Source organism: Montipora capricornis, chromosome 6 (assembly GCF_036669925.1).
Source record: "Montipora capricornis isolate CH-2021 chromosome 6, ASM3666992v2, whole genome shotgun sequence".
NCBI lineage: Eukaryota > Metazoa > Cnidaria > Anthozoa > Scleractinia > Acroporidae > Montipora > Montipora capricornis.
In genome coordinates this window covers 42,640,257-42,653,473 of record NC_090888.1, presented here as the reverse complement: position 1 = coordinate 42,653,473, position 13,217 = coordinate 42,640,257, and the positions used below count along the sequence as shown (strand labels likewise).

Sequence of the window (13,217 nt, the reverse complement as noted above, 5' to 3'; positions counted from 1 at the left end):
AGTACAATGTATGTCCCCCTGTACTTCCATATGTCTCGAATAAGGTAACACTTTTCTGGGAAGGTTTTTTTACAACAGGATTTAGCCAATCAAAACAGTGAGATTGACTGCGTTAATTAATATGGACTCAAAAATCGTCTCCCATTTTCAGTTACAAACCTTCAGGACAACAGCATGCGTGTCCAACGTCTTCACGTTCTCTAAAACAACAAGCTCCGTTCCTGAAATATTCAGCTTCATCTCGAACGTTTTTTTGGCCTGAGACAAAGAGATGACGAAATGTCGATAAAAACCGCCGGGTGAAAAAGCAAAGACATTCATGAGAACAGGAAAGACCTGGAAAAAAAAACCCTTCCTTCGGAGCGAACTTAATCAAAACTGTTAACATCCAAGACATCAAAAGCAAGAGGTCTCTCTTGATGAAACGTCAATACCGAAAACAACGCGTTTGAAAGCTCTTGTTTTGCGTACTTTAGTAAATTACCTATCGAGTCAAAGTGCTAAAAAAGTATTCGCATTGCCATTGTCGAGGTTTTGGGACACCAGCCTTCTCAGTCAGTCTCTAAGCTAAGGCTAGAGAGAGAGTGACTGTTGTAATCAGGAGAGTATGGCGCTACAATCGAATGAGTATTGAACCTAGGATTTGAAAGCAATTCTTTCATTTCGCTTCCAACTACCGGTACATCACTTGCGATCAAACGAAACCATATCGTGATATTGCTTTTCCTTTATGAATTGCCATGCTCTATGACTGATGATTGGTTAAAAAAATGATTGAGTGATTGATTGGTCAAAAAAATCGCATGCCACTTTCTCAGTTGATTAAAGGCAAAAAATTTGACTTGTTTGCAAGTTTACCCATATTTGCCTTGCGTTATGGTGCACCTATTCTCACTTACGTCCCCAAATTGTATTGTAATGCACAAAGATTTTGATAACCATCAAAGAGTGGACCCTCGCTCTTCTCTCCAACTTCAACATCACTCGCTTCCGGAAATGATTCAGAAAATGAATGTCACGAAAGTGTCCCCTTAACTCTACTCCTCAAGTTAGGATAACCAGTTGAACTTACCCCCACAAAAAACATAACGCTGGCCCATACAATGACCTTATTAGGGACCTTTACATTCTAGGACGAGGACGAGAACGAGTACAAGTTTTAACTGTTTGTTTTTAGCGAAAATACTAAGAAGATTTATAACCCGTACGATTAATCTTACTCTGTGTTAGCAGTATAGGTTGCTCAGTTATTCTTACTGCTGTTACGTGGGCCTTTTTGCTGATCAAAAAATGCCAAAACTGCTACCGTGTTGTTGACTTGTTTTGACACGACGACATTTTTGCAAAACCTCGTACTGAAATGACGACGGTAAAACGTTTTTCCCGCCAAAATGACGCTGGTTTGCGCTTGCTTGCTGTTGTTCTATGAGAAAATTTGGTACTCGTAGTCGTTCTCGTCCAAGAATCTAAAGCTCTCTATTTCTAGAAATAGGTAGTAAATGCTTAGACGTAAAAGGACACTTCGCGTTGGATATCAAAATAGGTTGTGCATCAAAAAACGTGCAAAAAACGTATATTTATGGCTGAAAGTGCGCCAACGCGCTTCGTAACGAGAGATCTGCCGATCCTGACAAGCCAAAGTAATTACACTGAAATTGATTTTACGACTTCAAACCAATTTATGAAACAAAACTAAGGCACAATTCTTCAAAAAACCTGAGGCTGTGGTGGTACTTCGCATCTGCTCGCTACTCCTGATGCAGATGGTGGCGGAGTTTCATATATCTTGATTGGACTGGGATCTTCTTGGGTATGAAGTGGCATCTCTTCTTTTGGAGATGAATCTGGAATTGTAAAAAAAAAAAAAACGTGATACTGGTCACACCTATTTCATAAAAGCAACTATTGTCTTTTTAATCTCCAACACCCAGGCCGATTCCACCCGTGAAAACGTTTTGTTTAAAATAACATTCTTAACACTTTTATCCGTTTTTAATCAACGATTGTTTTTATCTAGTATTTAACATTCTTACCAAGTCTCACTTTTTGACTAGAGAATGACGTTAGTTGAACGTCGAAACGTCGTCGTCGTTTTCTAACTTTCTTAATGTTATTAAAAAATCTCTTATCGCCGTTGTTTATCGTCAAATTGTGAGTAAAATCGATAATTCAATTAATAAGAAAGACAGACCATTTATTATCATATTTCATCACACTCTTATTCCAAAAGTCAGAAACAAAATCGGAAATTCGATAACTGTAAGGAATTTACCCATAGTACACCTATGGATTGATATCAAAAGCCAAACGTTATCTCCCGTTCACGTCGCGTCTATCACGTACTCTTCAAAAATCACCTAAAACCTTGGTTCAACGTCCTGTTAGCGAGTTTCATTCGAATGAATATCACGAAGGTAACCAGTCCATTGGCGTACCTGTGTTGGGCTTAAACATCTGACACATGATAAAGTTGTACAAATCTAGAAGGTAGTCTGTAATGAGCATGATGCGACTGTGATTGAAAAGGAAAGTCAACAGAGTCTTCTTGGTTGTGTCTCTGTAATGAACTTCAAACTGGAGACACTCTTCATATTCTTGGGCTGATTCCGCTTGTGATCGTCTTGGTAATAGAACTTCAGTGAAGATACACGACTCCAAATCGTCCAGATCCACACCTTGCAGCACCGGAAACAATAGTAATAAAACATCATCATATTATATCCTACATTTTTATTTACCCTCGGATTTTTAGAGTAGGTTGGTGTAGCTAATATCTCCGAGCATTTACCCTCCCAACCATGATACACCACAGAAGACAGACCACAACACCGGGAACTACATGCCCTGCTCTTTGCGACAAGTGTGTGGGTTCTTTTACGTCCCACAGGATTATGAACATTGAAGGGTTGTGAGACGGGACCTCTGGCTTATCGTCCTTATCCGAGAAGACTAGAGAGTCTAACCATTTGCAGATGTAATTACAAAGGCAGCACTTTCTCCTCAGTTATTTAAAGACCCTGAGTGTTGGTCCGGCCGGAGTTGAACTCACGACCTCCCGCGTGACAGCCCGGTGCTCAACCAACTGAGCCACCGGTGCGCGGTACCCCTTACTAACCGAGTTCGAAGTTCTTAATGTAAGTTACGGAACGATCGGATCCGTAATTTTCAGCACCGACCGAGAAAAAAAGATTACTAAGATATTCATTATATCTTTGAGGTTATCAGGTGCGCGGAAGAGGAAACTAGTTGAAGTCGAGCGGAAGGAGGTTCAACTGCCACAACGATTGCGGCGCCAAAACCCGAACAACGAATAAATCTTCTTCGCTTTTTGAAAAAACAGTTGCTTGCAAGATTCAAACAGTTTTACAAGTTTAAAAACTCATGAAAAACTTGCTAGAGAAAGTTCTATCAAAATTTCAAATTTAGCTGGCCTAATGTACAATACGGCCCGCTAATTTAGCCAATCATAATGCACGTACTATCTGAGAGATATAATAATAACCGCTTACTAACCGAGCGCGAGGGCCGTACTGGGGAATATTGGCCCGAGGTCGTGGCAGTACTAAAGTATTAAATATTTCTTTTCGTTTCAGATTGACAGCCTTTACCTCAACAGTCCCACTCTACTGAGAAGTATACAAAATAATGGGCGCTTAGGAACAAGCAGAGATTGTGATACATAAATTGCAAGATGCAAATGGCAAATTCATCAAAAAGTTTTATAAGCACTGAAATTAAATACCATTGATAAAAAGTTACAAGTGTAGGTCGCACCTCACAATCTTTTTTTTTTCCATAAATTTTTTTGGAACCCACTCACAATAAGGCCACATAAGCCACAGCAGACAAAATACATGTACAGATACTCAAAAGCCTGGATTTTCTTTTCAGGGCAACCCCCCCCCTCATTAGGAGAGAAAGTTTAATACCATCACAGCAATTTCACTCTTGAATTCAATTTGAAGAAAATTGGCTGAGAGGAACAACGAAAAAGCCTTTTTATTACAGTGAATGTACAGAAGAAAATTACGAACGTAATCACGCTCGCAAGTGCCACAATATTACTAAACACAGCATGTTATGAAGACATGAAGTTGATTACCTTTCTGTCGGGTATCTTCAAAGATGACCTCCTGGGACACCAGATCAATTGTCTTTGACCAATCAGAAAATGACTCGAACTCAAACTTGGATTTAATGAAGTCTACCTTGGCCAGGGAGGGCAGGTGGCTCAGGTCGCCACTCTGCTCTGGGCGCTCAAACAGTTGAACAGGAAGCAATTCCACGCTCACATTGACAAGATCAATCCTCATTCGCAAACTTGTCCACACTTCCTCTGTCTCTGGGGGCTTCAAGGAATAAATGTTATCACTTGGTCAGTCAAACAAAAGTACGTCACGGCAGGTTCTAAAATGAAGGTACCAGAGCAGAGGGGGAGTAAGGATGGCCCTGTGGTAAGACTCGTGCTTCCCACGTGCTTCCCACGTGCTTCCCACCTCTTCGGACTCGCGGGATCGCATCCTAAGTTCTTATACGGGCTGAGTTTCAGTCAATCTCAATGTTACTAGGACGGTTTTTCTCCGGGCATTCAGCAAATTCACATCATGTGTATTAGGTAACGAGACAATATCTGAAGCTGAGGAAGGAAAAACGAAGTCAAACGATTTACCTTTCCCAGAGGATCTTGGATGACTGAGGATGGTCTCTCAAATTCCTCAAGTGGCTCACCCAAGTTTTCTCCAAGCATCCCAAGAATGAAACAATATTGAGAATAATCCAACGATGCACAAACTGAAGACAAACGGCCAGCAAAATTGAAGTCTGGGACTAAAACATGAAGAAGAAGAAGGGCAAGTGAAATTGAGCATCACTTTCTTGTGCTTCAACTTTGTGTTTATACAAAAAAGCTATCGCTTTTGATATTAAATGGAAATCGTTTAATATAGAGACCCTCCAACAATTTTAACTATTTGTTTTTCCGAACTATACCGTATCCCTGAAATTATTTAAATGGCAAACTTCCGTTGCTCGCGATAGAAAAAAATGGAAATGAATTGTCAGTCCAAAAAGAAGCATTTTTCTTAAATGTACGACACGTGGCTAAATGGCTTCTTCCTTTTATTTAAGTCACTTTCCTTATTTTTAAATATAATTTTATATCACTGTAGCCCTATTTGCGGAATCGCCGCAGACTTTAACTACTGTCATACAAAACAATGCACCGAAAGATTCCATCTACCAATGGCTTAAAATTAAAACGATACAAAGAAACCAAGGGATAAATTCCCTTTGTTTCATTCCCGCAAGCTTTGACGACAAGCTGAATTTATTGAAAAAAAAAACCTATTATCTGAGATCTGTGGTCAATACATGAAGCAATGCTTACCAGCTCTACTAAATGCCCAGTCCAAGTTGCGTTCGACGGTCAGGTTCAATCTACATTTCTCCTTTAGCAATTTCAAACCCTGCAATGCACGAGTATTATACACATTTCAGAGTGGCACATCTTAAACGTCTTTATCAGTGGCATCAGAATGCATGAGCAAAAGTTTTGATATGCAATAAAATGCAACCCATAACTTTAAGGCATTGACTGTTTTTCGCAATTTTCGCTATGGTTTTGTATTTATACATCACAAGTAACCGGTTGGCCATTATACGTCGGGGTCGCATTCTTTACTGAAATAAAAACGCGAGCAAAGGCCAAAAGAGGGATCAGTAATTCACATTATAGATTTCTGCACCTCTTCTCGTTACTTGCAATGATTGAATACCCACAGCCTGCTCCTGTCTGACCTCATAGAGAAGTCGTTAGAGCAACAGTGATCTTATCCGGGGTCATGGGTCCAATCCCAACACTGAGGTCCTTATGTGGGTCCAATCACATTACTAGGGCCAACTCTCAGCGATGGATTATACGGGAAAAAAGACTACTTAAAATGGATATTTCTGTTGACATTTAAGTCCTACACGGACAACATTCAAATAAACAATATTGCAAAATCCCATTTGGTCACCACCTTCTTCCAATAGAGTTTCCCGAACCATCATTTCTATTTGAATTGCTAGAGGATTTCAAAACACTATTCTACAAAAAAAATTCAGAGTCAGAGGTTCCAGTATTAAAACACTGCACCTGGCTTTTGTAGGAGAATTCTGAAGTTGCTGGTTGATTAGTAGTAGCTACTCTCACAGCTGTAAATAAATCCATGTCGACCAATTCAATGTGCATGCTTTCAAGCAAGCAGATGTGTTGAGAGCGGTTAGAACCTGGACAAATGAAACAAAAGTCAAGTCCAAAGGATCCCAGTTGCCATAAACATTGCGAGGGGAGGGGGTGGGGGGTTCTAAAAATGACAGAGAGAGAGCTTGAATAAGGTTATGGCGACTGGTTATAGATGTGTAAAATAAAAATGTACACTGGTAATGCCATTTTGTGTTTTGTCCCGTAAACTTTTTGGCCAGGATTGTAGCTAAGAAGATAAGAAGATAGCTACAAAGACAGCTTGGAAGTGCAGTGGCCCTAACTAAGACCACCAATCGACAGACAGTGATAAACTCATCGTGCTGGTAAACCCCACAACCCAGCACCCAGATATCCAGATGCCAGTCATGCTAGATAAGTAGAACAGGAGAACTGAGGAGGAGGAGGACGCTCCACTACACTTAACATTCACGGTGAAATCATTGTATTCCTCCTTTACAGATTGAATGGTGGTTCCTGTAGTCCAAATACATTTTGGTACGTGTCTTTACCGTGCGTCCGAACAAAAAGATGCGTGGAGAATATGAGCACCAGCCAATGACCTTTTTGTTTTTGATGGTTTATTTTTTCCAAAACCCGATTCTTGGGTGATTAAGAACCATTCTATGAAGTGACCAAGGGGTGATCGAAAAGATAACGTTTAAAATAAGTCAGTGTCCCTGCTTAAAGTCTTTTATGAAAAGATAGTGGCAAGATGGCAATTGTCTCCGAGAAAACTTACCAAACTCATTTTGGGATTGTGCTCTTGGCCTGGCGTTGGAATATCCAAGCGTACCAGAGGAACCTTGCCAAAGGAATTCATTGCCTACTGTGAGGTTACCAAGGTCAGCCACCAGCATGTGAGAAGACTTGGCCGAGCGAGGCACAAGGATAACTGGGTTACCAGCCTTGATGTCAAGTGCCACTCTAGTGCCTCTTGAGAACATCCACGAGACCTGTAAGCAAATTACCGTCCTTTATGAAATCTTCTCCTCTGGACAAGATGGGAATGATAGAAGCCAGTTATGCAACCGACCTGCTAATATGACTGAAGATGTCAGTATGAGAAACCGCGAAATCTTATTGAACAAAATTATTGTTAGTATAGGTAATCACATGCAGTTTGGAATATATAAGCACGAATAATTTTTTTTCAAAGAAATTTGTAGCCATTGAAAAAATTCACAAGTGCCTATTTATTCCAAATTGCACGAGAACATCATGTGATTACTTGTTAATAATACATGATAAAATCCAAGATGGTTAAGCAGAAGAAACGCACGCGTATCACGCAATCAGGGAAAAATTGCGCCACCCAGGGCTCGAGTTTGATTTCAAAACAAAATATTTAATTCGCTAATTCACATTTCTAATAAACCAATCAAAATACATTTTTATTTGCCCTGCATTACAAATTTGCACTGATGTTACACGTTTTTGCACCGTGTTAAAGAAAAACAGCACCGCTTTTTTAGCCAATCAGAACTTACTAATTTTTTCGTGTATATTATTAAGCATGCAATTACAGTGTTCTTACAATTCGCTTTTGGTTCAAGGACTTCCAAGACAGGGACATTCTTTCGCAACACGCACTATGCAGCATTTGCCTAAGCCAGAACCTCGCACGACCCGTTCCCCCAAAATTTTCTGGGATCAATATTCTTATTTTGTCTGGAGTTGGGGTTGTTGAAGTTTGGAAATAGAGATAACATGCTAATTTCCTCAGCAATGTGATACATAATTTCAAGAACTACTCTCGATTGTGAGCTACCTACCATGAAGTGATTGCATGTCACTGATCTCTCTATATTCAGGTAAAACAAGACAGCTGTTTTATAGTTGATTAAAAAGGGATGAAAAAATCATAAAAAGATGATTAAAATAATTCGAATGGACCACCACTAAGTTACAGCAGCCTCCTGGGAGATAAGCCATTGAACAAACTTCAGGCGTTGAACGCAGTGAATCAATTGATACCGCAATCTGAAATCTCGGTCTGTAACATACCTCATTTCCCTCAGAAACAGCTCTCATCCTTCCCAGCACCTCCTGCAATTGCAAATAATGCTGAAAGAAGGCAACCAACTCGGTCTGAAATCGCTTGGTATGCACATATTGCACAGATGACATGCGCAATGTAAGGCGCATGTCATTTTCCCTTTGCAAGTGAGGATCTGGAGTACCATACTTGAAGAAATCAAAACTCAGAGCTTCCTCTCCAAACGTTATAAATCTGATGGATGCAAAAAAATGTTACTTTTATTTCTTTTCCTTGATGCCTGTCGAGAGGAACAACCATATGTCAATGTCTCGTCCTCCCCGACGAGAGCTCTTATGAACAGTAACAGCAACAAAAATCCCTCGAGTTCCCAAATACTGCTAATTCTACAAGGTATCTAGTGAAGAGGAAGCAAATGTTTCAGGAGTGAATGCATTTTGGTTGTTCCTTGTTGTAGGTTTTGAATGAGAATCTCAACAATGATTTAAGACTTAAATATTAAGCACCTGGAGGCGCCATTTTAAACGTCCAAGGAGCCTTTAGATCAGAATATCAACACGAACTATGAAACACTCTTGTAACCATTATTTCAAATGAAGTGCAGCAGTAGATAGCAAAGATTGAATTGGATTGAAAGTTGGAAAGATAATCCTAGGGGGTTACAGGGAATTTTCCTTACGCAAATTTTCATACATACATACATACATACTTAATTGACCTCTCCCCATAGGGGCTTTTCAGGGCCAATGAATCAACGAAACAACAGAACACAACAACTACAACTGTTAAGAATCCCAACTGGCCGGAGGCAAACCAGTTGGCTATTTACAAGTGCAGCTGGGAAGTTGAACCAGGGACTACCAGGATCAAATTCAACGAGTGGTCAGAGCGGGTCTTGAACCCGGGATCTCCGGATCTCAAGGCAAGCGCCCTAACCACTGGGCCACACTGCCTTCATAGTGTTCTGTAAGCGTCCACAGTTGATTGACCCATATGTGACTGGGCTAGCCCTTGAATTGGGAATATTTCATTGTAGTCAGATCGCATTCTTTTCTTCTAACTTTTTGAGTTGTGTATTTTAATTTCAATTTAATTGTTTTCTTTTTCAAATCTAACTCTCGATTAATTAGCCCATATGTTTATTGCAGGAACATGTAGACATAACTCATATTCCGTGTTATAACCCTTGTAATGACCATCTGTAACTGTTCTGTGAACGAGTGTAAACTGCCCCGTTTCTGTCTCAAAAATATGCCATAACATTCCACAATTTTTTATTTTAATATTAAAAAACAAATTGATATTAATACAGTAGATTAGTTACCCACCTACATAATTATAATATTACAATTAATATTACTAATACTAATAATATAATACAACTAATTAACACTAACAATTCAACACCAACTGATATTGAAACAAACTAGAACTAAATGTTAACAAAATATAATGTAAATAACATATTAATTAGTGTTACATGCGTCACATATATATAGAAATTGAATGAATATTATTAAAACTTTAAATAATTAAGCATTTACGAGAGGCGACACTATCCATTTAGCTTCAAAGAAGTCCTTTGCTTCTTAACTATGCAGACTTTGGGAGTCAATCAACACTTACTTTTCCCGATACAAATTTCCGTGTGGGGACATATCTGTCACTGATACACTGGAGAGTTTTCCTTCAGCCGCAAAGTTTCCATCATGCATGTTTATGTGCGTAAAAAGCCCAAAAGCCTTGACTCTGGCGATGGGGTACCTTTTCTTGCTCAATATCAAAGTCAATGCTGACACTTGGAACTTGACATCTGTGTTCACACTATCCTCCTCTGCCTTGTCCACAACTTCAAATACACAGGAGTACGTATGTCAGGTGGGAGAGCGAATCCCCCATAAATAGCCCCATTCCGATAAAAATCATTTGAAATCTATTATTAGTTCTGAGTCATACTGTGTGGTTGGTTCAAGGACGACACCTTTTTTGTCAGTTCGCGTGAAAGTGGACCACGCGGTCACGCGAACAACATATTAAAAATCACCTTCGGAGCTTTAGCGAAATATGAATTTACATTTCAAATAATAGTCATGAGGCACAAGCATTCGCTCTCTTGCCTTTAGTTTTGAAATGTGATATTTGATTTCTAATTCCTTAACCAAGACCTCAAATTAGTTAATTAATCTCAACTAATTTAATAACAGAAACTTCCCATTTGGACTCGCCTTAGTGAAATCAGTGAAAATGATGTATTGGCACATACCAAAGCTGGGACTTAAATAAACAGTTGGGATAGAGGGTGACCTCCATCGGCAAAACTACCCCACTTCCCACTCCTAGGACGTGACATGCAAATTCAGCTGCTGCAACCTCGTTCCCAGGGTCTCTTCTTTGCCTCCAGAAGAGAGACCCTGGAAACGAGGTTGCAGCTGCTGCCCTAGCAGGCATCTACACTAGAATGCTCTCAAAAAACATCAAAATCATGCGTGACAGGATTTACAATAGAACTACTTACCTACAGTATAAATAGCGTTCACACAAGTGGACCATTGAAAATTGAAGGTAAGAAGACAATTTTGTATTACTGGTACGATCTCTACTCGCAGTTCAATTAAAGCCTTAAGTTAGGAATAGGGCCCTCAATTACCTCCAGCATATTATGAATATTTGCAAGTATTTTAACTTTTGTCTGGTTATTAGTTAACATCCAAAATGTATACTTGCTGGTCTTAAATATTTTATAAGAGTAACGTTCACCAATATTAGGAATGCTTTGAAGCACTCCATTATTGCTATCATGGTAACCAATAATTACCGGTTCTCAAGGCCAGGACCTTTTTTTTTCACTGAAAATCGAAGATAATAACCAGGGTTTCATATGGCACTTAACACCATATAGTATTATCAATATTTTCGTGGAATTGAAAGTGCTTTACCGCTAACGCCATAACCGAATTTGAAGAAGTATCATGAGGATCTCAAAACAGTGGACTGGTTATCACACTTAACACTGAGAGGACCTTAAGTACAATAACTGACACTTACCTTCCATATTGGAGTCAGACTGGTAGGAAGTATCCCAGTTAACTGAAGTAGAAGACGCAGCAACGGGACTTGTTGGCTCGGAGGTGCCAGGCTGTGGAGGCGCTCCAATTCCAAAGAACTCTAACACAATTACCCACGTTTGCAGATTTAGATTTGCTTCCAGGGAGTTGAAGTGTACTTCAATGAAGCGGTTCACCTGTCAATTTGAAAAACAGTACACGTGTGATGACAAGGAAAAGACAAGGCCCAGCAGTTGCATGTGGATGATGCTCCTCTTGATCAAAAGTCGGATCTGATTGTCGCTTTTAAGGTGGGTTTATTAATGCCGTTTAAGTTATTGTTCAATAATATTGCTATCTGCTTTTCGGCCCCAAGCAAAATTCTTGAAATACAACCGTTTTGAACACCTTTCATCATCTTTTCTTTAGCCTACTTCTAATCTCTTCAAATCAATTTAAACTGAATGTTATTCAAAAACAATGAGAATAATGTCCCTAGCCTTAACATTGAGGGAATTAACGTCCCTAATTTTTTTTCGTCCTGTGACAACCACGCCAGACGTCAGAATTTAATACCAGCAAATATTTATCAACGAATACACCATTTTCATATAACAACAAACTCTCGTCCCTTGAACGTACATGAAGACCTGAAAACAACGAGTCCTTTAAATAATAAAACACATGGCTCTTACCGAAGTGTATTTCGTGGTGAATTCCTCATCTTTCTTGTCAATCAAGAGAACTTTAACATGCACAAGGTTACTTTCCTTGCTTTCTATCAAAGCAGCACCCGATGATGTATTATCTAGAGATGCATCACTCTCTGTGGGAAGAAAAACCGAAGGCATGGAAGAAGACTTGTCATTCTTTAAAAGAGGACGTAACGGAGCAAGTGAACGATATGTAGCTTGCCTGGGAGAGAGGGAAAGTACGTGTGGTAAAGACGAAGAGAATCTTTGATTTAACCCAGCGTCAGACACAACAGGACAAGACGAGGAAAGACTTGAAGGGTACGCGGAAAGCGAACGTTCCAAACGATATTGACGAGGAGCTGAAGAAGAGATGAGATGACGATAAGGGGATTCTGATTCTTGAAGTAGATCTTCAACAATAAGCCCACCAAGAGAGACATCAACTAAAGTCACAGTTGGTCTGGTATGCTCATAACTCAGAGAGAAGTCGTAAAACACGATGTCCACGAATTCAAGTTCAACTTTGTTGAGTTCTCCACAAAGCTTGATGCTCAAATGTGGTATTTCGAAGAGTGCTCGCACTGGAGTGGCATCCTCAGATTCGAGTTCAAAGTCATTGGTTGATTCATCATCGAGATCTTTGGAAACACTTTCTCCAAATTCCACATTGGGAACAAAGGACACTCGCTTGTCAGGCAACACTTTGTCTGGGATGCAAGCTTCCAAATTGGCAGTCGATGAGCTGCAAAAAAATAAGAAGTGCCTCAGAAAAAAACCGCTTCGTGGAAACATACACATGTCAGACGAACCTATCATTGGGTTTGACAAAACTAAGCACCCGTGAATTCTGCAGGATCTACAATTCTATAGTCTGGTTTACTTGAATTATTGTAGCTAAAAACCGAACATCATAATATCTTCAGCAAATGAGAAAAAACTATTTCCCATAAATCATACAGTTTGCTTTTTTCGTTTTGAGCGGAGCTTGCTTTTAATGGGCTGCATTGGCGAAACAAAGATAAACAAATCTTCTTCCTGTGAGATTCAATATTGAACTGCTTTCCATTCCAATTTTGAAAAACGTCTCAAAAAAATAGTTCCATTCTTCTCAGCATCTCGTCGTGGATCAAATAATTTCTGGTTTTGAATGTTTTACGGTTCATTAAAAGTAAAATTTGAATAGAAAATGGCAAAAGAAATCATCTTTGCAAAGGTTTAAGAAAATTAATATCTCA

At 39.5% G+C, this 13,217-nt stretch overlaps 1 protein-coding gene across 1 annotated transcript in view; it reads right to left on the bottom strand.

Annotated features, from left to right (window-relative positions):
• The window catches only part of LOC138052176 (intermembrane lipid transfer protein VPS13D-like), a 132,482-nt gene that overhangs the window by 59,752 nt on the left and 59,513 nt on the right, over nucleotides 1-13,217 (bottom strand). Inside the window, exons 27-38 of the mRNA XM_068898550.1 lie at nucleotides 11,983-12,724; nucleotides 11,289-11,484; nucleotides 9,870-10,092; nucleotides 8,252-8,477; nucleotides 6,987-7,200; nucleotides 6,137-6,270; nucleotides 5,387-5,465; nucleotides 4,670-4,827; nucleotides 4,103-4,349; nucleotides 2,436-2,675; nucleotides 1,717-1,844; nucleotides 160-258 (exon numbers count right to left, since the gene is read on the bottom strand). Coding sequence (XP_068754651.1) covers nucleotides 160-258; nucleotides 1,717-1,844; nucleotides 2,436-2,675; nucleotides 4,103-4,349; nucleotides 4,670-4,827; nucleotides 5,387-5,465; nucleotides 6,137-6,270; nucleotides 6,987-7,200; nucleotides 8,252-8,477; nucleotides 9,870-10,092; nucleotides 11,289-11,484; nucleotides 11,983-12,724 — 2,686 coding nt within the window. The remainder of the gene's footprint in view (nucleotides 1-159; nucleotides 259-1,716; nucleotides 1,845-2,435; nucleotides 2,676-4,102; nucleotides 4,350-4,669; nucleotides 4,828-5,386; nucleotides 5,466-6,136; nucleotides 6,271-6,986; nucleotides 7,201-8,251; nucleotides 8,478-9,869; nucleotides 10,093-11,288; nucleotides 11,485-11,982; nucleotides 12,725-13,217) is intronic.